Consider the following 27,203-nt stretch of genomic DNA (forward strand, 5'->3'; position numbering starts at 1 on the left):
GAATTAACAGAGGGGCATGTAGAGAGGCTAAAATGGGTAGCGCAAGGGACAGGGCCAACCCGGGATTTCAACGCGTAAAGCCCGGATATAACAAACGAGGGTTCTTACCGTTGGTCTTCTTGCATCAAGGCAAAGGATAAGGAAGTCGGATCGCCAGAACAGGAGCAAGTGCTTCCAAGTCGATTTCTCCAGGCACCAACATTTAAATGCTGTTAAGCGTCATTTAGACGGGACGATAGGGGGTCTCGCGAGCGCGAGTCAGAGATGGAGAAAGGACTTCTACATAGTACGTCTAGTTGGATCAAGGACGGCCGCCATATTTTAACGGAGAGCAGGGAGAGAGCCAGCCATAGGAAATAGAGAGGAGCCAGATCTTTATAGAGAAAATGACATAAAAAAAGCAGTAGATAAAAAAATATCAAAAAGCGGTTTGAAGAGAAACAGGGTTGATTTACCCAGGAAGGACCAATATCACTTTCGTCAAAGGCGAATATAGGGTCGTTGCAGAATCAGGTAATAGCATTTTCCCAGGGGCAGATTTCATTAAGGCCTTGGGCTACTGCATTTAGAAAATAAATCCCAAAAACCTCCCTCTTTTTTCTAATGATGGTAGGATCCTTGCCAGTAGGGGTGCGTATTTTTTCCACAAGAGACCATTTAAGATCATGCTCTGTGTGGCCGCATTCATTCCAATAGGAGACCAGAGGGGCGCAAAGTTTCTTGATGCGGATATTAGACTTATGCTCTCCCCCTCTGAATCTACATTCTCTGCCAGATTCACCAATGTAAACCAGATCACAAGGGCAGAGGATCGCATAAATGATATTGGAGGTGCGGCAGTTGGTCATTTCGGTCAAGTTAATGGTGCGTTTGTTGATGTTAATGGTTTGCCCTACAAGTGCGTTGGGGCAGGCTTGACAGGAGCCACAGCGGTGGTTACCTGTTATAGGGGGGAGGCTGGTAATGGAGATTTGCCGAGGGGAGGGGGAGTCTGGTAGGTACCGGCCAGGACCAATGGGTTCCTTCCTTGGGGTGGGTACACCCCATAGTATTCTACCCTCCAGTGGAATGGAGGCCTAAGCCTCACTCTGGTTGGCTGGGTTCCCCCAACTTCAAGATGGCGGGGACTGAGAGTTGTGCTTCACCTCACCTCCCCCAACTGAGGGGTGGAGTTGGTAAAGGTGGGCAAACCTCTCCTCCTAACTTGGTTTTCCCGCTGATTCTCCCGCCCAAAGTGGGGGTCACAACTGGTGGGGGCTTGTTGCTGGGAGCAAAAAATGGCTAAGGGTAGCTAACAAAGGTGGCAAGCCTTTGAACCTTCCACTTTGTAGACCCTGCCCTTCCTGGGGGAGGAGGCTTGGTACTTAGTCCTAGGATGGGCTTTATTTCAGGAACCCAAGACTGGCAGGCTCTCGACCCAGGGGTCCATAAACATGTCTGGTGGTGGCAGCTGGCGAGCAGCCACTCAGCCAGGACACTAGAGGTAGGTCGTTTTTCAGGGGGCATCTCTAAGGTGCCCTCTGAGTACATTTTTCATTAAATCCCCCACTGGCATCAGTGTGGGTTTAATGTGCAATGTTTAAGAATTGACTTAGACGCTGTAGGGGTACAGGGCTCTTGTACCTTTACCCTCACTACTGGTATAGTGCACCCAGCTAGAGAGGTGGCTTACCTATGCCAGGGCAGTGGGTTGTAGGCATGGCACACAAGTATGGGTGTCATGTCGATTCTTCACATTGTTCTGCACCAAAACACGCAGCCTGCAATGGCAGTGTGTATGTTTAAAGGTACAGGGCCTCTATGGGTGGCAAAAATAGTGCTGCAGCCCTTAGGATCCTTTCCTGGTCACAGTTCCATTGGTACCCATGGTACCATTTACAAGGGACTTACATGTGGCCAAAGAGTTGCCAATTGGGTTTTGCAGCATCACAGTTTAGGGAAAAAACATAGGCCCTAGATACCTGGTTGGCAGAAACCCAGAGAGCACTCAGTCAGAGTACATCAACATTTAGGCAAAATGTGGGGGGTGCAACCACGCAAAAAGGATACTTTCCTACACAATGTGAGAGTCAAGTGGATGTTTGGCACTGGTAATGGATTCTACTGCAAGGTGGCCGACAACCATCAGTGGGGAAATACTGCAATTGTCACAATTGGAACTCAGCAACCCCTGACGGCCCTCAGACCCACCAACAAGTACTCAAAGATGTTTAAACCTATGAGGTTCCCCCCTTCTTTCATCCCCCATGCTTCTATTGTGCCAAGTATCCACTGCTAAAATACTTGACGTTCTGACAAACATCAAATCTAGGGTCCATATTTCTGACATGGCTTCTGCTGGGCACTTAACTCCTTTCCATATATCTTTGTTCTAATTATTCATACTACTGTAAATCACTCAGTAAAAGTTTGACACAGCCCCCTAAAAAAAGCCATTGCTACCAATGTGAAAAAAACAGGATGCTCCATTAACAATACCAGTAGGGCTAAATCAGTCATTGAGCAAAGTAAAACCACAAAGAAGAGGGTTACTGAACAATTTCAATTTCATTTGACAAACTATAAACAACCTTTTGATAAATCATTAAATAGAAAATGACCTTATAGAAGTACTAGACAATGTTTTACCTATATCTCATCAGCGTAATCTAGGTTTGCTGTTCCTGCTGGTACAAAACATTTGACACCATGGACCATTCAATACATTTGCAAAGATGGCCAACACCGACTGCAGTGAACAGGACCACTCTAAATTAGTTGCACTTTGTTCTAAATTCCCAACTACATCATTTAAACTAATCCTCTCTGCATCAACCAACTTAAACCGTGGAGTCCCATGTGACTCCACCATGTCTGTAAGTCATTTCCATATGTTTCTCTTTTTGCTTGCCTTGATTATCAAACAAATACTACAGTACCAGTCCTATATCGATGACACTCTAATTTTCTAGACCTCCATACATCATCAAACCAATATGAAAATCAATTAACCTAGGTCAATTGGAATGAAGCATGTATAATAGATAATGGTCTACTGTACTGCAGTAATGGAGGTGACTTCATTTAAATCAAGAGGTGACTCCCAAATCTGAATTCAAAGCTAGTAAACAGAATAATCTGGTATTCTGGAAGTCTCCCATGGTAAGCTAAGTATCCAAAATTTCTAAGGGTGTCGTCTTACACTTATCTCAACTAATACCGATATCCATCCTATTGCTTTAGACTTACAAATGTTTTAATGGTTGAGTACTCGTTAGCAAGTAGAGAAGTGGACTATGACAGTTCACGTTACTCATATTTTTTTTAATAAACTGACTCGGTAATCAGGGTAGAAATGATGATGCCCTTTAAAAGACAGCCAAGTCTCTCCATTAGCTAAAAGTGACCTGTTAATTGCTGTTAGTGCAAAATATTTATTATTTCTACACCAGTCCCCGTCTTAGCTCATAAATAATGTCAAATTGTATCACAATAACAAACAGAACATGAGGCCATATAAAAGGTTCTTTCACCAGCTGTCAAGTATAGAAAGTAGGAACATTTTTAATTCAAGGAGCATTGTTGGGACTTAAAATGTCCCCTGAATATCTCAGAAAAGCATGCACTCCAGCACTGAATTTCCTAAAATAGCATGACCTATGCTATGTGACTGCCAGGCTTATCTGCCACCGTTACGAGGAAGATTTTCTGGATTACTTTGGCTTGAGTCTTATACTACCTCACCCCTATTGTGGGACCTTCTATTTTATACATTTGGACCGGTAATATTCGATAGATCTGATCTTTTTGCAATTAATATCTAGCGCTGATGAAGTTGAAAGGAACGAAACGCGTTGGCTGTTGTCCTGTCATATGTTTTACAAAAGAAGAATAAAAGATATTGAAAAGACTATATTCAACAGCGTTTGACTTCATGCTTGGTGTTCCCTCTATGTTCTTCAATCTAAAATAGCATGAATGTTTGTGGCTTCAGCATACACAGCAATCATGCAAATAGGATGAGAGCAAAGCATGACACGAAATATGACCCAGAGCTGGGTTCAGTGGTCTGGAGTGGCACACCATGTGATCCTTCCTTCGTAAGCGTGACTCCTGTCAGCTAATTACTCTGTGTAAGTCTGCCAGTGTTGGCAACAACAGATTATAGTGCCAGGAGGAGTCTTTTACATTTGATGCTTGCCAGGAAGAGTTGTATACTAGCCTCTCCTGTTTAAAATTATTCTGTTAGTTCCTATGCAACCAGGTCTAGTGACGGCTCCTCCGCTAAGGTGGAGGAGCATTGAGCCACTGCTTTTGAAGCAGTGAAAGAAAGGAAAAATAAAATGATAACAATTTGCTGTTATTATCATTTTATTTTGTCCTTGTTCGGCAGTTTGGTGTGGCGGGCTTCTTTGCTGACAGAGCAGTGAAGGAGTGGTGGACAAGATTGTGATTGGCTCAGGGGAGCCTGGGGGCTTACGAATCGCATTGCAGCATTGTGATTGGATCAGGGAAGCCTGGAAGTGCTTCCTCTTTGGTGACTTCAGCCCGACAGGGGAGAGATGATGTGGGAGAGATGTGGCAGGAGGTGAGTGTATTTTTTTTTAAGACAGTATTAACCCCCGCCCACTACCCCAGATGCGTGCCACCACCACTGACCAGGTCCTTCGCTCCATTAATGTGAGATATGGATGATATATGGATGACATATTTCTATAATAACACACCTCCTTTTCTTCTAGTATTTTCTATTGTCCATCTCAGAATAATATTACGAGCACTGAACCACTACCATACCGCCGGGTTTTGTCACTAAAACGAGATTCCATATAGACATTACTGAGCTGAGGGTACTGAATAAGTTGTGAAGGAACCCAATGAAGTGCCCATATCTCGGTGCAGACAAATGTCTTTACAAATTATAACTTTTCACCTCTTAGAAGCAATGATCATCAAAATGTGAGAAGTAGTCAGGTAATCCAGGAAGTCTCAGTATTAACCACATTTTCTCCACTATGAAGATTTACTCTCTTGCTACCCCAATGCCCTTTACAAAATGTCAAGCGCTCCCGAATGAAGTTGTTGAGCCTATCCTGGCATGAATACTGTTGGGATGAAGATGGGCCAGATGCAGAATAATGGCATACTTTGTGGGCGAGGGCTGTTCTTACAACTATTCTTTGCCAGTAGATTGTACACTAATAATGAGTGCAACCTCTGAGCACTCTAGCCTAGCTAAACTGGTTTGTGAATATTTAGCTTTGTGTCAGAAATAACATTATTTTCTTCTATTAAAATAAACATTTCCAGAAACGGATTTATTGATTATGGTTAGATGTTTCACTCAGTTCTGAGTTTCTCCCCCACACTACCTTCCTGAGTAAGTTTTGGACTGCTGGAGTTTGCTACCCTGGAAGTCTTCTGTTAAAAAAGGCGTACTTGGTACTCAGTTTGGACAGTAGCGAAAGGCCTTATGAAGGCAGCGGTAAATTGCTACCTTAGTTACAAATGGAGCCAATTACCCCGAAAAGCTCTGACACTTCTGAAAAGGTTTTGGCACAGGCAACAAGCAGAGAGGGATCACTAGATTCTAATTACAGTGAGCTCTATAGCAGATTGTAAGTTAAGCTTTCTTGCATAAAACCTGCACATAAAAAGAGCAGATGGTGGATGAGAAGTAGTAGACCCAAGAAAACACCATCTAGATAAATTAAAGGAGATATGTTGATAAAGTGTTGGAGGGTTTCAAGGTTCAAAGATCAAAGAACAAGAAACCATCACAAATTTATGATTAATAGGACAAAAAGGCCCTCTCAGAGAAAAGAAGGCAGTAGAAAACTCATTTGAGGGCTCTGTGGAAGATACTCTAGAGGAGAACGCTGGGGACACAGACTCTCAGAGTCCCTGAGTACAACCTTCCCCTAGACGTTCTTCCAACACAGACTCTCCCAGAGATCTCAGAGTCCCTGAGTTCAGGCTTCCCATTGAATATCATCCACTGTGTTCCTCAGATTATTTTCTAGATTGTTCCCATATAGTTTTCATCACCCATATTGAGAGAGCTCCTGTCTCAGTGATCATCCCCTTAGGAAGATTATACTTTCTAAGGCCCTGAAACTTTGGCTAGTACTCCAGAAATGTAAGGACATGCAAATGGAAAATCTGCGAGGGAGCAACTCAGGTTAGCCCACCAGGAAGATGAAGAGAAGTGAAGGGATAGACAGGATTAATTGCCCAAGAATTAAGAAAGAGGAAATAAATGAGAACGGGAGAGAAAGGAAACTGTAGAAAGAGGGGACAGCCTACTATAGAAGCAGAACAAAATTATCTGTAGGAGAAGTCACTCCCTCTCCCAGTCAAAGAATCTAGCAATCTATCATTTAGTATCAAGTCCTCCAAGAGTAACTACACATATATGTGCTAGATACTGATATTTTGGGATGGTTCCAGAGTTTTTAGATTGCATTCAAGATGCAATGTGTGAATGACTAATCTAAGGTGGTGACTATACTGAGACGCCTCTATTTTGAACGAACTGATGGCACTAGAAAAAGGGGATAGCCCACAATAGAAGCAGAAAAAAAGTGGGACTGGGAGAGGAAGAATCTAGAAATATATCATTCAGTGCCAAGTTCTCAAAGATTAAATACACATATATGTGCTAGACAATCATATTTTGGGATGATTGCAGAGTTTTGAGATTGAATACAAGCCGCAATGTGTGAACGACAAATCCAAGGTCGCAACTCTACTGAGTCGCCTCTATTTGGGAAACAACCTTTAAAAAGCAGTCATTATATCGCAACATCCTTTACAACGCATGTCACTACAACGCAGCCATTACATTGTATGTCATTACAACGCATGTCACTACAATGCAGGCATTACATCGTATGTCATTACAAAGCATACCATTACAACGCATTTTACCCCTACACTATCCAACACTTACCCTACTGATGCACCCACTGGAGTAAGAATAGTAATTTTTACCCCTACACTATCCAACACTTATCCTACTGTTGCACACACTGGAGATAGAATAGTCATTTTACCCCTACACTATCCAACACTTACCTTAAATGCAATGTAATGGTATGTGTTGTAATGGTATGCGTTGTAATGGTATAATGCGATGTAATGGAATGCATTGTAAATGTAGTTTTAAAAAATGTTTTGTAATGGCATGCAATGTAAAATGATGAGTTGTAAAAGATGTTGCGATGCAAAAACTGCGTTGTAAAGGCATGCCTTGTAAAGGTATGCCTTGTAACATTATACATTCCTCTATTTTGAAGGAACTGATGACATTGGAAGAAAATACAAGAATATTAAATTGACATATCAGTGCATGAAGGAAGCTCTTTTAACGTGGTTTGGGCTGAATCCAGCCCTGCACCTCCAGAGGTTCTGTAAGAACAAGAAGGCGGAATGGATTGAGTTTGAGAACTAGAAGTAAGACCTAGCACATGATTGTAATGAGTAGGCGAGAGGGCGTTCAGGGAAATATTACAAGTCTCTTAACCAGTTGATGGTGCCAGAGCGACTCACAGAGCAGTAATCCACCTGTGGCAGATAGTACCTTTCTCTTCTGACAGAAGTGTTCCAGAAAATCTAGCACTGTTGGCTAATAAACAGTTAGCCAATGGGGAAAACAAAGGCATTCAGCAGCATACGTCTAACCCTAAATTGCAGAAAAGCTCCAGGCAGAATGGTTTCAAATCAGAGGGAAAGGCTACAACTTGGAATCACACCCGGGGAGGAGGAATCTGAAGAGAGTATGCCGTGGACCTAGGCAGTCTCATCAGCCCTGTTCCACACAGAGAGAAGGATGAGGTCCTGGAGAGAGACCGAGTGTTGGAGTCTTGTTCTCTGACAGGGCAGCAGGAGTTGCTGGTGGCTGGAGGACCTTGCTGGGAGGAGTGCTTTAAAGTACATGTTTAGATCCCCAATTTAGTGGACTGGTGCAAAGTGAGCCAAGAACAGACTGTCACTGGATTAGTCAGCCAACAAAGCATGGCCTGGTTGGAAGAGCTGCATTACTATGTTATCATTGCGGTCTGAATGTTTGCCCTACACCGCCTTCAAGTAAGGTTTTGACAGCTCGGCTTCACCAACCACACAGTTTAGTGCTATAAAGGGTTGTACCAGGTGCTCAGTTTTGCCTTCAACAGTTTGATAATCCCCCATGCTACACATAGTGAATGCCTCCAATATTATAATTAAAGAGCTGCTGGCCTGCAAAGAGAACATACGACTAGGAACAGATGCTGCTTTGGAGATATGAAGGGATATTGGAGAGATGCTGGTACTGTGAAGAGATGCTGGTGTGAAGAGAATCTCAGGCTGTGTAGACATGCTCAGGCTATGAAGAAATGTTCAAGCTATAATGAGATACTGTGAAGTGACATACAATGTAAAAAAATGCACTAGCTCTGGAGCGATAGACTAGTGAAGACATGTAAGGACTGTAGAGAAATGTGATAGTAAAAAGATGCTAGACCTGTACAGAAATGGGAGACTGACGAAATACAGGGGCTTCTATTGAGACATGCAGCAGTGAAGAGGTGTGTGGATTGTGGAGAGTTGGATTAGTGTAGAGATGCAGGGGCTACCATAAAGAGATGGAGTAGCGAAGAGATGCAGTGGCTGTGAAGAAGTGCTTAAATCGTAAACAAATAAGTACCAGGGCCCTTGTCAGGAGGCCACCACAGCTTGCACAACCCATAGCTCCTGCCAGCGCTACCAATGACAGTACCACAACTACTAACCATTACACACCTACCAGTGTGACAATTTAGACTATTCTAGACCTTCTAATCTATAAGAATTGCTTGGGGATAAGTATAGGTCACTTTTAATGCATAGAAAATGTATAAACAACTGTTATTGTGTTCATCTTGAAATTTGACGTAAAGCGCCACCATGTGGCAGGCTGTCATAAGTGACGGTGTTGGCAATTAAGTGGCGGTGCTGAGCACTAGAACCCACCTGCTCAAAATAAGCACTGCTGTAAAGAAACAACAGTCATGAGATGCAGGCGATCTGACAGATGCCACAGTGAAAAGATACAGACTTTTTGGGAAGATGGGATGTAAAGAGATGCATGGTGTGGAGAGATGGGCAATGATGGGTTGCAGGAACTCTATAGAAAGGAGGAGGCAAAAAGATGCAAGGGCTATGAAGAGAGGAGGCAGCGAAGAGATAATTAAACTGTAGAAAGAGGAGGAAGTGAAGAGTTGCAGGGGCTGCAAAGGGATGTGACAAGGAAGAGATGCTGGAGCTATGGAGAAAGGACTCAGTGAACAGCTGCAAGGACTGTGGAGGGATCTGGGAATTGACAGTGCCTAAGTAAGAGGATGCAGTGTAGACATTTATTTATGTATTTATTTATCTAATTTATAAAGGCGTGCTATCACCTAACAGGCATCCTGGCACTGACAATGAAAGTGCACATAGGAATAATGCTACACGGAAGACTGATAACAGATTATGCTTTGGGGAAAAGCAAGGTTTTTAATCTCTACCTGAAAGGGGGATGATCCCTCAGTTGTCTCAATTCTAGTGGGAGTTTATTCCATAATCTGGCGGCAGAGACACTGATGGTTCTGCCACCGGATTTTATTTTGTTGAATCTTGGTATTTTAACCAGTCTGGCTGAGGAGGAGCAAAGACTTCTCTCAGGCACATACCAGGCAAACTTCCTCTGCATAGATACTGGTTCAAACCCCTGCAGGGCCTTAAAAACTAGGTAGAGGGCTTTGAACTGGATTCTTTGCATTATGGGGAGCCAGTGCAGTTCCGCCAAGGCCAATGAGGAGGAGGAACCTCTGGGCATCCTCAAGGCTAACTTGGCTGCTGTTGACTGAATCCTCTGGAGCCTATCTATTAGCTATCTCGGGGACTCCAACAGCAGCGCATTGCAATAATCCAACCTACTTAATATAGTGATTTGTACTACCAGCGCTCGCGCGTGAGTAGGCAACAGAGGAAACATCTTCCGCAGGATTCTAATGATAGCGAAGCAGCTTCCCACTGTTTTGTTAACCTGTGATTCCAACATCAGTTTGTTGTTAAACATAATGCCCAGATTTAATACCTTCTCAACAGGCCTCATTACAGTAGATGTTTCTAGGGGCCAATAATTTACAGGCAGCACAGATGGAACCTTCCCCACTCAGCAATAAAGAACCTCGGTTTTACCGGTGTTAAATTGCAATGAATTCTCCCTCAACCACTGAGCTGTAGCATGCAGGCAATCATGAAACACTTCCAAAGATGTCGACTGTTTTCCCTCTAGGGAGAGAATCAGTTGCGTGTCATCCGCATAATTTACGATGTTAATGTTATGCGCACTTATGACCGCATTCAGGGGTTTCATGTAGATATTAAATAAGATCGGGCTGATTGCAGAGCCCTGAGGCACGCCATGCATGAAGTTAATAAAGTCAAACTGGTAAGGAGGGAGGGCCACCGCTTGTCTCCTCTCTGAAAGGAATGATTGAAACCAGCTCAAGGCCAAGCCTGCTACTCCTACCTCCCTGAGCCTTCTCAGCAAGATAGCATGGTTGACCGTGTCGAACGCGGCAGACAGGTCAAGCAGAATAAGAACTGCTGCCTAACCTCTGTCTGCACGCATCCGAAGCTCATCCATCACGGTCACCAAAGCAGTCTCAGTGCCAATGAGTAGGCCGAAAACCAAATTGCACATCCTCCAAGATCTTCTTGGTTTCCAGATATTTCGAGAGAGTTCTGCTAACCACACTTTCTACAATCTTTGCTGGAAAAGGCAACAGGGAAATCGTCCTATAATTTTTAGGGCAGGCTGGGTCCAATGTGGATTTCTTTAAGAGAGGTGTCACCAATGCCTGTTTCCAACAGGTTGGTACCACTCCACTAAAAAGAGACTGATTACAAATAAGCCGGAGTATAGGGAACAACTCTGCTCCAAACTCCTTCTAAATTTTCTGTGGCAGAGGGTCCAAAGGTGATCCAGAAGAAATACCGAAAGCCACCTTACCAAAGTCCTCTACTGACAGTATCTCGAAGTCAGTTAAGGTATTGATAGGCTGGGTCTCTGTCCCTCTAATTGTATTACCTGTGCCACTCAAATCGCTGTCACTAGAGCCCTTGACCTCTAGATCTTCTAACTCAGCTTGCATAAAATCCCCACCGAGGTCATCAATGATAGTTTTAATTTTATCACTGAAAAACCTCGCAAGACTATCGCAAAGGTCTTGTGTGGGAGGTGTCTGGTTCTTGGCACAGTCAGGGCTGATTAAATTATTCAGTATATTAAAAACACTTCTGGATTTATTAGGAGCATTCAGAATAGTATTGGAAAAATACTCTGCTTTAGCAACATTTATTTCTTTCTTATAACCAGTAATCGCAGTTTTCCAGGTGTATTTGTCCTTGTCGTCATGCGCTCTTCTCCACTTTCTCTCCGCCTATTTACAGTCAAGTTTTAGTTTTTTAAATTTGTCGTTAAACCAAGGGGCCGAGGGTCTGCCCACTCTCTTATGTTTTTTTAATGGGGCAATTAAATCCAGTGTAGAAGTGATGTGTGAACAAAAGGTCACATAATTTTCCTCCACCTGCTTATCTATCGAGAAACAGTCCTCAAGATAAAAAACAGGAGGTAAACCTCTTTTTCTTAAGAGGACCTTCCAGTCTGTACTGACATAGTTACTTATAATACTGGCTGCTTGATCATTACAAGTGGGATTATGCACTTGAAATGTAATCAAATAATGGTCGGACCAACCCATAGGCAAAATGTCCAAGATATTAAGAACATGGTCCGCCGAAAAAATGTAAGCAGGTGTATGTCCTCCCTTATGTGTTGCTTTGACAACCCGCTGGTAAAGGCTAAAGCCTTCACATGATTGGATGACATTGTTATAGCCAGAATCAAGGGTTCCATTGAGCCAAGGATTAAAATCCCCCAAAATCACTAATCTGGAATGTGTGGCAGCCATGTTCCTAATAGTCTCAATCAGAGACTGCTGCTGTTGCACACTGATTGCCCCAGGAGGTCTATAACAGACAATCCCCGTCAATATATGACCATTAGCATATTTAATAGCAAATCCTAGCAGTTCAAATCCTTCGATTACGTCAATATCTATTGTAACAATATTCCATGATTCTTTAAAAATCACACCGACTTCTCCTCCCCTCCCACTCAATCTAGGTTTGTGACAGATTTTATACCCAGGCGGACAAGCCAAGCCTGGTTCTACATCGCACTCTAAGTGTGTCCAGGTTTCTGTCATAAATAACACATCCAATTCATGGAGTTCCAGCATCAACTGAATTTCCACGCTGTGTTTGGGGAGGGATCTTACATTTAACAATCCACAAGTGAGGTGACCTTTTTTAACAAAAACTGATGTAGGGAACGCAGTCTCCTCAAATACAAGTTCTCCCCTACCCTTTCCAGACTCACAAATGTTACGAAGTTCTGCACTGGTGTATCTTAAAAGGCGGCAAACTGTAGTATTTCCCAGAAGCGTTCCAAAAGGGGCAGCATGGCTGGCGCTGTGCGCATCCGGTGCGCGGACGGGTGCAGACGGGCTTGCCTTTGGCACGACACCGGCACGCGCGTTCGCGCCAGCGTGTCCTTTATAGTAGTAGGACCCAAATAGGCTATGCCGCTAACCTCCTAAGATGGCGGGTCCGCTCTAACGGACGGACACCGCAAGGCCAGAGTCAAGACAGTCAGCGCCTACAGGTGGGTCTGACAGTCTAAAATTCAAAGCAATCGATTTCTGTATATTTTTAAAAGTTTAAAGACATGACAGGCGTAACTCACTTTAATTCGTGTAGTCTAATCATGCAGAATTACTCAAAAATCCAAAGATTATGTGAAATTATGCAAGAAGAGTAATTCTGCACTTTGCGCTATTCTTTTAGCGCAAAAATGCCCTCTGCATCTAAAATGTACGTGAGAATGCATTTTGTGCTTAGAAATAGTACTAAGTGCAACAGAACACGAATAGCAGCGAGGGAAGCCACTCCTGCTCGATAAATGTACTCTTGTGGTGGGATTTTTTCCTCGAAATTACTTTTCATTACATGAGTGGGCATAATCGCATTGTTAACAATAATACTACATCAAAGAGTAATACAGAATTTACTTAATTAATCTGAATACTCCGGCATAATTAAACATTCTGCCCAGACCTTACGACGTGGAGAAGAAGTGATGAAGGGCTGTGGGATAGGAGGAAGTGCAGAGATGTGAAAGGTAAGATATTCAGAGGTTGTGGGAGAGATGGGGTAGTGAACATTTACAAGGGGTGCTATGGAGAGACAGAAAAAGGATGCAGGAGTTCTGGAAAAAAAAGGCAATTAAGATATTAAGGGGCTGTGGAGAGCTGATCTAGTGATGAGATGAAAGGGCTGTGGAAAGATATGTCAGTGGAGAGAGTTGCTAGTGAAGATATGCAGGTGTGCTGCGGAGAGAATGGACAGTGGAGAGGTATATGGCCTGCGTTGATGAGTTTAAGTAATGCAGAGATGCACAAACTATGGAGAGATGCATCAGTAAAGTGATGCAGGGGCTGATGCAGAGCGAATGGACCGAGAAGAGATATATGGGCTGGAGTGGAGAGAAGCAATGAAGAGATGCCAAAGCTATGGAGAGTTGTGACAGTGAAGAGATCCCGGGATCAACGAGCAATGCTGCAGGGGAGAGATGAAGGGGCTGGAAAAAATGTTGCTATAAGCCTGTGGGCTGATCTAAAATATATCTACTGTATTTGGCAATTACTACACAGCAATTATAGAAACACTGGCAAAGGCAATACTTGTGTGGAGTAGTTAGCTGACTTGGTTGCATCCAGACTCCAACTGAATACCAGGACACAGGAAAATGGCTGAAGAATAATGGTATGCAGCACTGTCCTAAGAAGACAGAGAGAAAGTAAGGAAAGTGAGGCTGGGAGAGAAAACAGAGATCATGACGAAAAACACGGTTGTGAGGATGCTGGACGAAGAGTGAGGCAGAAGTAGCAAAGTGCGATGGCAGCTAAGGGGGGAGCAGGAAGCAATTTGCTCTCAGCAAGATAGGCTGCGTAGTGACAGAGCGGTGTCAGAAAGTAACCGGGAGTGATGAGCGATGGATAGCAACTCAGCATACAGGGTGGAGGGAGGGAGCTAAAGTAGTCTCTCGTTCATTGCAATAAGGGCACCAGTCCTACAAAAAAGAAGTGGGGGGGACTAGCCAAGTTAAGCAGTATGCAAGTGACATCATGGCACGTGACATCACAGCGGGGCCTCACGGCGATGCATCAGAGTAAGTGGCAACACAATCCATGACCTCCCAGGAAGTAACATCATAAGGAGTGACATCAGATTTTAACACCTCGTATTTCGCAGGTCTATCACAAGTACATGGGATGGAATTACGAATTAAGAGTTTGCATTGGTGTTGTGCCAAAAAAGTGACATCCCCCGACGCAGAATGTGGGCCTCAATTTACACATTTATTTTCTAAAAACTCTGCGACAAAAAAATTGGCAACAAGGTGAAACGTGGCAGTAAATATATTCTGGTTAATTGGCTGCAAACACTGCATTTTATATACTTTATAGGGTTAAGGTACCTGCTGCGAAGATCTTTGTGTGCCCAGTAAATCCCAAGGAACAATAATAATGGTATGTTAATTTTGGATGGTAATGTGTTTGCTGGAGAGATCTGTATTTTCTCTAGTCCCAGTTTTAAATTGAAGTAGCGTTGTGGGTTAATGTGTCTCCCACAAAGCACATCATCTAACATGCAGATTACATATTTTTGTTTTATGTAGTTAGGTAAGTGGATTACTGCTTTTAACACAGAGATCATTTTGTTCCTTACAGTTCATAAATTGTAATCTTTTTAATATAGCACAGCAAGCCATAAAGGACATGTGACTCCTACGCCTTGTAACCCTAACTGTCTTATGTAACACATGATGTACATTGATTTTAAAATGTATACAATTTATTGTCAATGTATAATGTGCATGTGTGATATAAAGCGCTCTGACACCCTGCATTGGGATGATTAGTGCCTATAAAAAATAAAATAATGGTATGTAAAATTTTATTTGGGTAACTACTGAGACAGACTAGCACATTTGACATTGTTACAGTGCATGCATAGCTCTTATATACAGGGATTAAACAAAGTGAAAAGCATGTCTCTCAAGTATTTGTGAAGAGGTAACAAGATGAGTGCTTTTGTTTCCCATCCCTTGCATCTAGGTGGGATGCTCCGCTTAAATTTACCCTTTGTTATGGGCCCAGCTGGAGTCTGAAATATGAAAGAACCGCCCCCCCACCACCTTCCCCTTGCATGTTGCTTCTCTGAAAGAAAGCGGGCACGGTGCTGGCATGCTGAAAGTGTCCCGGTGCCTGAAAATTACACCGGAACAACTTCAGCATATTTCAGTGAGGCCCCAGGGGCGTAACACAGGCCCCCGCATACCCCGCGGTGCGGGGGGCCCCCAAGCTCCAGGGGGCCCCCTCAGCACTATGCTCCGGCCGGGAGCTCCTGATTGAGCCCCGAGGGGGCCCCTCCACATACCTTGCAGGGGGGCCCCCTCAAGTTTCGTTACGCCACTGTGAAGCCCGCTTCTTGCAGGGTGGACTTGTGCCCTGATTGCAAAGCAAGGAGTTGTTAGGAGGCAGAAGGAAGCAGAAAATGGCAATAACGAGCTGCGAGAGATAATCGCCTGTGCCCTGTGGACTAAATGTAGTTGGCAACGTCACCCTCAAGGGTGAAAGAAGCAGAACAAAAGTAACCAATGGTTGAAGCTGCTGCTGAAGTGGGCTGAGCCAAAACCAACTCTCTAAGTATATGTAAACTATTGAAAACAATAGGCCAGGTGACAATACAACCAATGCTGTATGTAGCAAGACCCGCTTTAGGTTCAACCTCTTGCATCATTTATTATCTGATCCTCTTGGTTTTACCTTAACGGTGGAGCAGAAGGGTACCTGCGGCTGCGACAATAAGTCTCCGCAGGATACCCTTCATTTTGTTTTGTTATGCTCATTTTATACATCACCGAAGCGTAAGTTCCTGGTGGGAATTTTGAAAAGAGCTACGTTTAGACATGCCAAGATTGCCTTATTGTTTTTGCAAAAGGCCAATGATGCATATACCTTGTCCTGTATTATGAGTTTAATTAAGATGGCGGTAAGGATAAGGAACTCGAGAGAGATGGGTTGATTGCAATGCCCTGTATATAGAGATCTGGGAAAATGAAAAGAAATGCCATGATTTGAACTGTCTTTTTAATGTTTTTTAATGCGTTTTAACTGTTTCATGAACTTGTATGGTATCTTTATAAGTGCCGAATAAAGACATATATTGATTGATTGATTGATATGTAAACTATTGAAAACAATAGGTCAGGTGACAATACAACCAATGCTGTATGTAGCAAGACCTAAAAAGTAAAAATCTGTGGAATGTATAAGCTATTTTTAGACATAAAAGATGTTAACAGTGAGCTGGGTTACTAGTGACACAATGATTGTTCATGAAAAGCTCAACAAGCAGTTATGTAAATTTAATATTAACACAATGGGGTTTTTCCCTGCTTGAGGGGACAAATAGACCCGGTGCAAAATGTGGTTTATCAGGCAATGATAGATCCGATATTACCTATTTAAGAGAACAGGTGGCAGTATGCACTCGACTAAAAGGCAAAAATAACACACAACAAAAGGGAGAAATGTACATGTGATCACCCGAAAGACCTCTATTCAATGCACTGTTTGCCTTTTTGAAAGTGCATTATTCTTTTTTTGTTCGAAAAGGCAAAGCTCCAAACAAGCAGTACAAAGAATAAGAGAATCAGCACAGTAATCATTCTCAACATTCAACTTTGCTTTCTCTCTTTGAAGAGTTGTCCAATCACTCCCATATAAATCACGGCTCCGTGCTTTCATGTATGCCAAAATATTTAAACCATTAAGGGTTCATCTTCAACCAAATAAAATTACATCTTAAAACCTGATTGTGAAAAAAAACGAAACTCCTCGATAAAACACACAATTGTTTTTGTAAATGCTCGTAATACACAACATTCATGTTGGATATATTTTTCAGTGCTTCCTCCTTTCCTTTCCGCCTTGCAATTTTGATGTTATTTCTTACCTCTTATTCCCTTGAAGACATGGAAGAAGCAGCCGAAACACGAGTTGTTTTTATTCGTAGTCGTCTGTTCCATACTTTCTTGATAAGGAGGGGGGTCTCCTAAATTACTGATATTCTCATATGGATTTTCCAAAATGGGTTTGGGATTGTAAATGGCTCTGATTTTCAAAGACGTCGATGGCGATCCATTATAGCCCGGATTGTCCCAGGCTTTCTTTCCTAGATTTTCCAGTTCATGTTGCTCTTGAGCACGAAAGTGACTGTCAGCTCGGCTGTTTAATCGAGATGAATACATTCTGTAGTCCTTAGCAATAGTTTTCAGGTATCTCAATAATTCACAGAGGACAGGTAGTTGCTATATATTAAACTGAGATCAAGCCTTCACAACAGCACCGGCAGAACTCGCACAGCAGAAAAGGTTGGCGTGCTGTTTTCGTGCGGCCTTTTATAGCTGCGAAGACAGCTGGTGGCTAGCCGAGGGCGGAGCCAAATTATTTGTTACAACAGTAATTATTCATGTATTGCTCTTCCATTTAATAATGCATACTAAATGTCACTGGCAGGGATGAAAATGAAACCATAATAAAAAAAATAGACAGTCATACGGTATTTATTACAATAACCAAGGTGACTGCAATATCCTTCGTACGAGTTTAATCAATCGCAATCGAGTACCGAGAAGTCGTTTGTCTTAATGCTAGGAGCGCTTACGAATGTCATTTGTTGCTGGGGGCACCCCCAAGACTAAGGGGCTTATTTACAAGGGGATTGCGCCCCCAGAACATCACTTTTACTGACGTACTATAGCGCAATGTCTTGCTCCATATTTCCAAAGTGTCATTAAGCCACAATTTGTGCCCTTAAACACCGCTTTGTAAATATGGTACCCTTTCACACAGTTGTCTGCGCCAAAGGGGCGTTGAGTGAAAGAGGCATACAATGGTTGTTGCTGTGGGAGTTTCACCGCAACACCCATTGTTTTTTACCCTGCCCCAGATTTACAGGGATGTGTAAATCTGAGGCAGCGCCAGAAACTAACGCCTTGCAAAAGCAAACGTTAGATTGGTGCAATGAGGAGAAATATTTTTATTTCTCCTCGTTTTTGCTTTTTCTATGTGAGCTGTGTAGCACACATAGAAAGCGCAAAACTGCATTAATGATAATGTGCCGGACCTTCCTGCACATGAACAATCATCTCTGCAACCCAGGCACCCTTGCACTATGGCACATGGGTGTATTTGTTGGCTCTAGGCAGCTATTTCTAGTGCCAGCGCTGGGGATACATAGGGGTGCGCCATATCCTTTTAAATACAGCGCATCCCTCCATTTTGGAAATGGTGCAACGTGGCGCTGCCAAATTTGGTGTAGCATTTTAGAGATTCAGGGGCAGATTTTCAAAGCAGTCACGCAACGCAGCGGCCAAAACTGCTGCATGAGATGTGCGACAGGGAGGGAACTGAAGTGCGCCATATCTACCAAGATATGGCTTTCTCCTCCCCTCTCCCTAGCGCTGGCGCTGATTTTAGCTGCTGTGCGCCAGGCACACACCTTAGTGCCATAAGTGCGTGCCGGAGTCTAGCATAGGTTTTCTACAGGAAGGGCATCCATCCTGTACAAAATACTGTGTCTAGACAAGCTCAAACACTTTTCCAACTTTGCATGTGTGCTGCAAAGTGCCCCATGCATGCAAAGTAGGAAACGAAATGAGAAATAAAAACTTTTCTCCTCTTAATGCCTCCTTTCAGATGGCGTTAACCTTTGCGCTAAACACTGTCTACAATTGTTTCTCAATAGGGTTCTGGGTCAAAAGGCATGGGTGGTTACATGTGAACACCCATGTGCCACCCATGTAACCCGCCCTTGGTGCTAAGTAACTCAAAGCAATGCTTTGTGCTGCTTTGGGTTACTTGTAGGGTATTTTCAAATGCAAAACAAGTTTTGCTCTGGAAAGTAAATTGGTAAAAACATTTTATGCAGGATAGCATCACTTTGGTGATGCTAACCCAGTGCAAAATGTTTGAAAACCCACCGTAGCATTTTTTCCATGCCATGAGCAGATTGGACAGAATTGTTTACAATTCGTCAACCTTTGACAAACTGGGGCTTATTTACAAGCCCCTTGGGCTGCAGGCGATTCACTTTTTAGCACGTAAAAGTGACGCACTGGTGGCACAAGGGGCTTGTAAATAGGCCCCTCAGTGTATTAGCTAAACGTGTGGTTTCTGAAGCTGAGTTCTATTTTGTACCTCTGTGCTGTAGTTCCTGCCTACCAATCACCCTAAAAAACAAACGCCAGCAGCTCTGGGGCCGTATTATAGAATACGGCGCATTTTCTTTGTTAGCGCTGGGCGCACATTTCAAAAGGTGTTCTCGGCACTAACAAGGAGACTGCTCCGTATTAGATTGAATGCGTTGCCCCAGGGCATTTGCAAACTCGTGCTGCCTTGGGGGCAGCGCATTCAAGTGAAATACAGAGTGGCTTTGAAGCAGCCGCTTCGTGTTTTCAAATGAGGGAACAACCTCTGGTGAACCTGTTCTATCTGTATTAAAGAAAGGGCCGCACAAGTGTCTGTGACCCTTTCTATAATACCAAAGTGCCCCGGACAATAAAGCGGGCACACATGCCCATTGCCCACCCGGGGCACTTTCCATAATACAGCACCAGACTCGTAACTTTAGGGATGCAGGAGGTAGTGGCGCAAAGCAAAATAACACCCACACACACTACATAATGTGGCGATGAGCCCTTGAGACTCCCATGTCGCACAGACAGACATCCATAGACCATAAGCCGAACCGGGGAGGGGTTGTTTTGAAGGCAGTGGAGTAACAAGGGTTTCATGGGCTCTAGTGCAAGAAAAGATAATGAGCCTCGTCACCATTGGTGGGGTAGTGCAATGCTATAATAATACATGTTCCAGTTTACACCAGGTTCCATATTATGGAAAGAGCCCACCGTGCGCGCCCCCAGGGCACTTTGATATTACAGAAAGGGCTGCAGAATCTTGTATGGCCCTTTCTGTAATACAGCTAGCACTGGCGCACATATAGCGCCAGCGCTATCACCAGAGGGTGTTTCCTCCTTTACATGGGGGGGTAGACCCATGCAAATGAGGGAATCCCTTTGTCTCTGCGCCCGCATCGTATTATAGACAAGGGCGCAGAGGCAAAGAAGCTGTCAGGAGGTGCCCTGTCAGAACGCCCCCTAATGGCAGATCTCTGGAGGAGGGAAAGGGCGTCCTATGGAAGCCCCCAGACATCCCCTTGCAAGCAGGTACAGTCACTTACCTCACCCGCCTGCAAGGGGATCTCTCTCCCTTTTAAAATTGAAGGCGGGTTGCCGCCTGCGCAGTGAAACTCATGCCGCTGCCTCAAAGCTACACCACTTTTCACTTGAATGTGCTGCCCCTAGGGCAGCACATTCACGTGAAAAGCGGGTGTTTGCACCCGGGGTATCTGTGTTAAGGTACGCCGTAGTGCAAACAGGGAAAGTGTGCCTTAAGTTGAAGACATGGGCCCCAGATCTTCAACATACATATGTACTACTGCAACCTAAGCCGAGTCTGCACCGTAGTGGGCACTGCTGTGCACAGCATCTTAAGCCAGCACCGATTAAGTGGTTATAAACACTGGACCTCATTTTCAGTAACTAATGCATTGCTGCAGTAAGACAGCGATGTGTCAAAACTGTATTGCGATGCAACAGTTTAAAATGCCATGGCTGCACCATATTCACTGTACGGTGCACCATGGCGTAAGGTCCTATATTGCATCTAAAAATGACACATCCATGGGATGGCTGTGGCAGAGAAAAGTGAAGCATGTGTAGCCAAAGTGATGCTAAGCTGCTTTGTGGCACATAAAGCAACTCAAATCACCTTGGCATCATTTTGGAGTGCATCATGCATCAAAAATTCCTCAAAATGTGACACATTTGAAGAAGAAAAAAACTTACCTATACCTCAAGGGGAGAGATGGAGCAAGCAGCAGGCAGTAGTGGTCAGGGCTAAAACCCCAACACCAGCCAAGATGTCCAGACAGGCCCCAAGTGGAAGAGGAAGAGTAATTTTAGTCAGGAGGAGAATTTCATTTTACTAACATAGATGACAAAGCAAGAACATCAACTCTATGTCACCTAAAATTGCCATTAGGGGAAGAAAGAGGACATTTGGCAGTCCACAGTGGCTAGATTAACAGTGTAGGGCAAGCTGAAAGGACAGTGCCAGAGAACAAGAAGCGCTGGCATGATTATAAGCATAGGACCAAAGAGAAACTGACCAGTAATCTGAGGACACACATGCAGACTGGAGGAAGAGGACCTGTGGACCAGGAGGAGCTGTCCGCCCTGGAGGAGCAGGTGGCATCTGTCATCTCAGCTGAGTTGGTGGCAGGAGTGCCAAGACAGGAGAGTGCTGGCTTTGAGGTCCAACAAGACCGACAGGGTAAGTGGCAACAAGGGACAATATGTCTAAAAATGTGATGCTGTGCAGCGCAACAACCTAAGTTGCTGCGCTGCCCTGCACAGTGCAAGGGGAAGGTTTGAAATTTCTCACATATCCAGTCATACATCATATAAAGTCACACTGCCCAATCACCTGCTGCACAGCCCAGATCAATTCTGTCAAGTTTTTCCATTCCATGTGTGTTGTGCAGTACCAGTCCAGGTTCACCTTTGTATACTGAGACTTGCAGTGGAATGTTTTAACATGAGTAACCTGGGCCCGTATTATAGAATACAGTGCGCTCTCCTTGTTAGTGCCAAGTGCACCTTTCAACTGGTGCGCTCAGTGCTAACAAGGAGAGTGCACCTTATTTTGCTGAATGCACTGCCCCCAAGACAGCTGCAAACCCGCGCTGCCCTGGGGGCAGCACATTTTAGTGAAAAACAGCAAGAAGAAGCTGCCTTTGAGGTGGCGCACAGTCAGAGTGCCTCCTGGCATCTTCTTTGGCTCTGCAGCCACGTCTATAATACAGTGCGGGCGCAGAGGCAAAGGAATTCCCTCATTCGAATGTGCTGACCCCAGGACAGCTGCAAACCCGCGCTGCCCTGGGGGCAGCACATTTTAGTGAAAAACAGCGAAGAGCAGCTGCGCCTTGTTTCACTGTGCAGGTGGCAACCTACCTGCACTTTTAAGGGGGATTAGAGGTCCCCTTGTAGGCGGGTGCAGTGAGTGACAGCATCCACCTGCAGGGGGATGTCTGGGGGGTCCACATGACCCCCTTTCTCCCTCTAGAGGGTCACCATCAGGTGGCGCACTGACAGTGTGCCACCTTTGAGGTGGTGCACTGTCAGAGCGCCTCCTTGCATCATCTTTGCCTCTGTGGCCACATCTATCATACGGTACGGGCTTGGACGCAAAGGAATTCCCTCATTTGAATGGGGCCATGCCCACATGCAAATGTGAGAACACCCTCTAGTGATAGCGTCGGAGCAATATGTGCACCAACGCTTTTTATATTACAGAAGGGGCAGCACAAGCATCTGTGTGCCCATTTCTGTAATACCAAAGTGCCCCGGGGGCGTACAAATAATATAATTTCCCCCCGGACTACAAGTCGCACAATACAAAGCAAAAAAGCTGGACTGGACTAGAACACCATATCATGCATGGACAATGGAACCCTGCCCACCCTAACTTTGACAATGCAGGCCCCCTTGCACTATAAGGGTAGCTTGTCTGTCTTGGGGCCATGCAGACAAATCTGGCAATGGAATGGGGTTGCCAGAGCATTAACTCCTTACCTGAGAGGGGGTTCAAGTGTGGTGTAGGTGAAGTATCACCACGTAGAAAAATGCAAAGATCCAGGCATGTAATCACTAGCATGAAACTACATTGCACACAGCTGTACCAATGTGTGGAGTGACAGCACATAGGTGTCGCCAGCCATGGTAGAGACCACCCTACCTCCTATCATGTACAAATATATACTGGGTTAAGGGTGAATGTAAGTGATGCATACCAGGGAACCATGAGTGTTTGTTGGAAGAATAGATAGTGTGAGAGACTGGTGGGGCCCTGGTAGTGAAGTGCAAGGTAGGCATGGCTGAGCACATTGAATTGGCTCTGTGTCTGAATGGTGAGACATTGCATAGCAAGCATGTGAGAAGTAACGTGTGTACTGTAAGGTGGCCTGAGCGATACTCAAGCACTGCTGTGTCTGATAGCATTACACTTGTAATGCAGCTGGGAAGGGATGCCTTAGAAGCGGGCATTGGTGTTCTGCATCCTACATGTGATGTGGACCTTGGTGAAGATGTAGCACATGTCAGAAGGAATTTGGAAAGAGAAATGTCTGACTATGCCACACATGTCATAGCAGAAGGATGCCAAACAGGAAATCGTGAAGTGACTGGATGAGATAGGTTTACACGATGATGGCCTGTCATAGTAAAGTTTGGCGGGTGAGGTATATGGGCCTAGTTGTGTGGCCACTCTGAGTAGGTACATGTCACAGAATATCATTACTACTAGCACGTGGCCACAGTGTGAGCCATATCCCTCAGATAAAAGCAGTCAGTCATGTTTGTCAATTGTAAATGGTGACTCACATTGGAGGTGTTGGTGTCACATGAGAGTCAAAGTATGATCTGTGTGCCATCAGTGTGCGACAGAATGTTGAGTCCCTGGGTCCACTAGAGTCATGTACAGGTTGAAGGTAGTGGGGCTGAGTTGAGCGATATGTGATACTTTGCAGATAACCAAATCTGGCAATGATAAAATGGGGTGAGCGTTAGTAGTAGCAACATTGCTAGTTTGACTGGGCCTATCCCTTCAGAGTTGGTATGGTTCAGAACTATGGAGACAGATGTGTGTGTACCGAAATCCCGTGAATATACACAAACAGGAAAATCGGGGTAAGTACATGTGTAGTGTAACAAGGTTGCTAGCTGTGTGGAGTTTTGTGGATGTGTGTCAAATATGAGCACTTGGCCTCATGAATGCACAATGTGCATGCAAGGCAAGACAGCACACCAAGGCAGACTGGCATGGTGTACTGTGTGAAAGGCAGACGGTAGGATCAATAATAATGCATGACCAAATCCACATCAGTTTCCCAGGGGCTGTGGGCTGTGTAGTGGCCAGAGGAAACGCAGGCACCATGGTGACTCGGTGCAATGTACACAGTAGCGGTGTCAATAAGTGAAACTCCATTCAGTATAGCCATCATGAAAAAGAAAGGCAATCACCAAGGCAGATGTGGACCTTACCTCAAATTACCCTCACTGGCTGGGCAGCCCAGCAAGCTGTGTAATTGTGTTGCAATGTGGAATATGATATAAAAGAGATAATGCCATTTGAAAGGTAACCACAGTGAATAGTGGCTACAATTGCTATGAGTCACATTTGTCCTATACATCAAAGTTGAACTGAAAGTGAAGGAGAATAACATCTGAGGGTCAACCAAAGTTGCTCATGTCAACTTCTAGTAGAGATCACCATTGACATATTCCAATTTCATTGCAGTGGGAGAAACAACACCTCCCAACCAGCAACCTTCCAACAACTCCTGGACTCCATTGGAACACCTTCTCCAGTCACGGCAAGGCGTGACAGCTTCACTGGGTCTCCACAGGAACCACCTAGCACAACAATCAAACAATGTTGGGATTGTTGCTGCAAGAACTGCTTTGAGCTACTTTGAAATAGCCTATGTACACACCTGTAAAAAATGCACTATCATGAACCAGCTTGTTGTATGTCTGGTGCAGATAGGAATAACTAGACCCTGGTGGATGTGTATATCCATAAGCCACTTCCTAGCATCTCAAGGAAGTTGCACTACAGCCCCTATCACATGCTCTGTTGGACATGGCGAAGCTACATGTACATTTACTGCCATGGCATTATGTGTAAAATCCCAATTACTTATTGAATGTCATGGTGAGAAAATAATCATTAGTAACCTTACTGGCACACAGTGAAAAAGTCAAACTAATCACAAAAATACCTATCTGCACAAAAAGGATCCTGTGAAGCATGTGAGCCACTAACACAGTTTCACACAACCACAAATATCATGCTCAGTGATCATGACAACGTGATCAAGCACATATATCAGCCTCAATGCTTACATTGAAGATATCCCATATTTACTATATTAATGCATGCACTAACAAAATGCAGATCCTAATGGGCAGACTCCTTCAGATGTTGCATCAAATTACCTATGCCACCGAAGGATGTAGAAGCTCAGTGCTACACCTTAGATGTCAGTGAGCACGAACATCAACAACAAATAGGGGCCCTGTGTCAACAGATAAAGGATGCTGGAAGGCTCACTGGGATACACAGGGTCATTGTGTTCCTCTGCCCCTGACAGCCCTCACATGCATTGAGTGTGAGTGTAACCACAGGACATCCATTGTACAATACAATATGCACACATAACACACATAACATATATTCGGAGCGAGATCATAGACCCAGGAACCAAGCTACACATCTCTAGGGTAACAACAGCCTCACACTCATATAGTGTTTTCATATAGGCGCCTGTGCCCCCGGAAAACAGCAGAATCTTGTTAATGGAGTTTCTAAGTTGTGAGGCTGAGGAAAAGACTTGGCACCAACAACTTGCTATTGACTATTGATTATTGTAAACCCTTAATTTTTCAATAAATTTGGGAGGCCATAACACGAATCAGGTTAAATTCGACTTAGAGAATCCACTCAGCAAACCATGGCTGAACTGTCAGACAATACTTCTCTAATCCCGCCAGCTGCTTAACACTGATTACCTTGACTCCTCATTGACCCACGAATATGTTTTTTCCTTCCTGTGCTACATTGCACTTTTTCCAGTTTGGTGGACTACCTGTTATTTTTAGAAGAGACCTCTACTTTTATTAATTGTATTTATTGATACTATGCTGGCTTGTGGTTGTACTTAAGCGAAAGTCACCCTATTCTAGATGAGAACTTTTATATTAATAATTTTACTGTCTTACTTTTATTGAAAATGATAGGAGCAGTCCAGTAAAGAACGCTTGATTAATGTTTTTAGCTTCGTCTTATATGGATTGCAATGATTTAATTAAGCAAACAATAAAGTATTTCTTAAGCTCTCTAGGGTAAGAGGAATTAAAGGGACTCATGGTATACCAACCTAGCCAGTCATTGCTCAAGGTCACAAGCAGGAAGTCCTCCACTTAGCAAGTACTCAATGCCAAGTATGCTTGCCATTTCCAGGTAGGTGTGGGCCACATTAATGGCAACTAACCACCTAACAACAATGGCCTACTCGTACAATGGTGCAAGGGTGAGTGCATAAGTGGCTGGCACCAGTGTGTGTCCCAGCACAGCCAGGAGTGGGTACTCTGAAGTCACATAACCATCCCTACTATACATGCAGCATCTCTTACACACATAATGCTATAGCAGGTGGCTATCTTTGTTGGACTGTGCGTCAAGTCACATGATGAGGACCAATGACAGTGCCCAAAGGATGGTCAAGATTCCTTAACCCCTTCCATGCTCAAGACGGAATGGTTCCGTCATGAGCACAAGTTCCAGTGTGCTCATGAAGGAACCATTCCGTCATGAGCACACTTTAAAAAAATCCCTCTGTAGAAGGATTTTCTTTTTTTTTTTTTGCATTGGGAGGTGGGGAAGAGCTTCCTCAACCTCCCAAAGCATGGTTTGTGTTTTCATTGCAATGACGATCGTGCACATGGAGCGCTGTTGTCATGACAATGAAAACAAAACTGCAACTTAGTTTCAGTTTCACAGTTTCGGTGCTTGTGGGGCTATCTCAGCCCCCCAAGCACCGAAAAACATGGAAGAGGTATCTCCCCTTTCCAATGGCACCCTTCCCTAGTGGATCCCTGCTTGGAGATCGCCCCAGGAGAGCGATCCCCAAGCAGGGATCCACCCACTAGCCACCAGGGAGGGGGGAGCGGCCCCTTGGGCAAGGGTCTTTGCTCCCCCATACAATTTGCCTGACAGCCTTTCTGCTCCCCCTGAGGGGACGGAAGGGTGCGTAGCCCCCAATTTGCCCCCCGGGGGGGGCAGAAAGCACCCTGGATGCCAGGGATTTTTTTTATAGGCCAGGGGTGGGGACTGCCTAGA

The 27,203-nt window shown here is 44.3% G+C and overlaps 1 protein-coding gene across 1 annotated transcript in view; it reads right to left on the bottom strand.

Moving 5' to 3' along the window:
• The window catches only part of PKD2L1 (polycystin 2 like 1, transient receptor potential cation channel), a 3,023,543-nt gene extending 3,006,052 nt beyond the window's left edge, over window positions 1-17,491 (bottom strand). Inside the window, exon 1 of the mRNA XM_085603531.1 lies at window positions 17,134-17,491. Within this exon, the coding sequence (XP_085459657.1) occupies window positions 17,134-17,428 (295 nt within the window). The 5' untranslated portion in view covers window positions 17,429-17,491. The remainder of the gene's footprint in view (window positions 1-17,133) is intronic.
• Between the last annotated feature and the right edge of the window lie 9,712 nt (window positions 17,492-27,203).

Source organism: Triturus cristatus, chromosome 1_2 (genome assembly GCF_964204655.1).
Source record: "Triturus cristatus chromosome 1_2, aTriCri1.1, whole genome shotgun sequence".
NCBI lineage: Eukaryota > Metazoa > Chordata > Amphibia > Caudata > Salamandridae > Triturus > Triturus cristatus.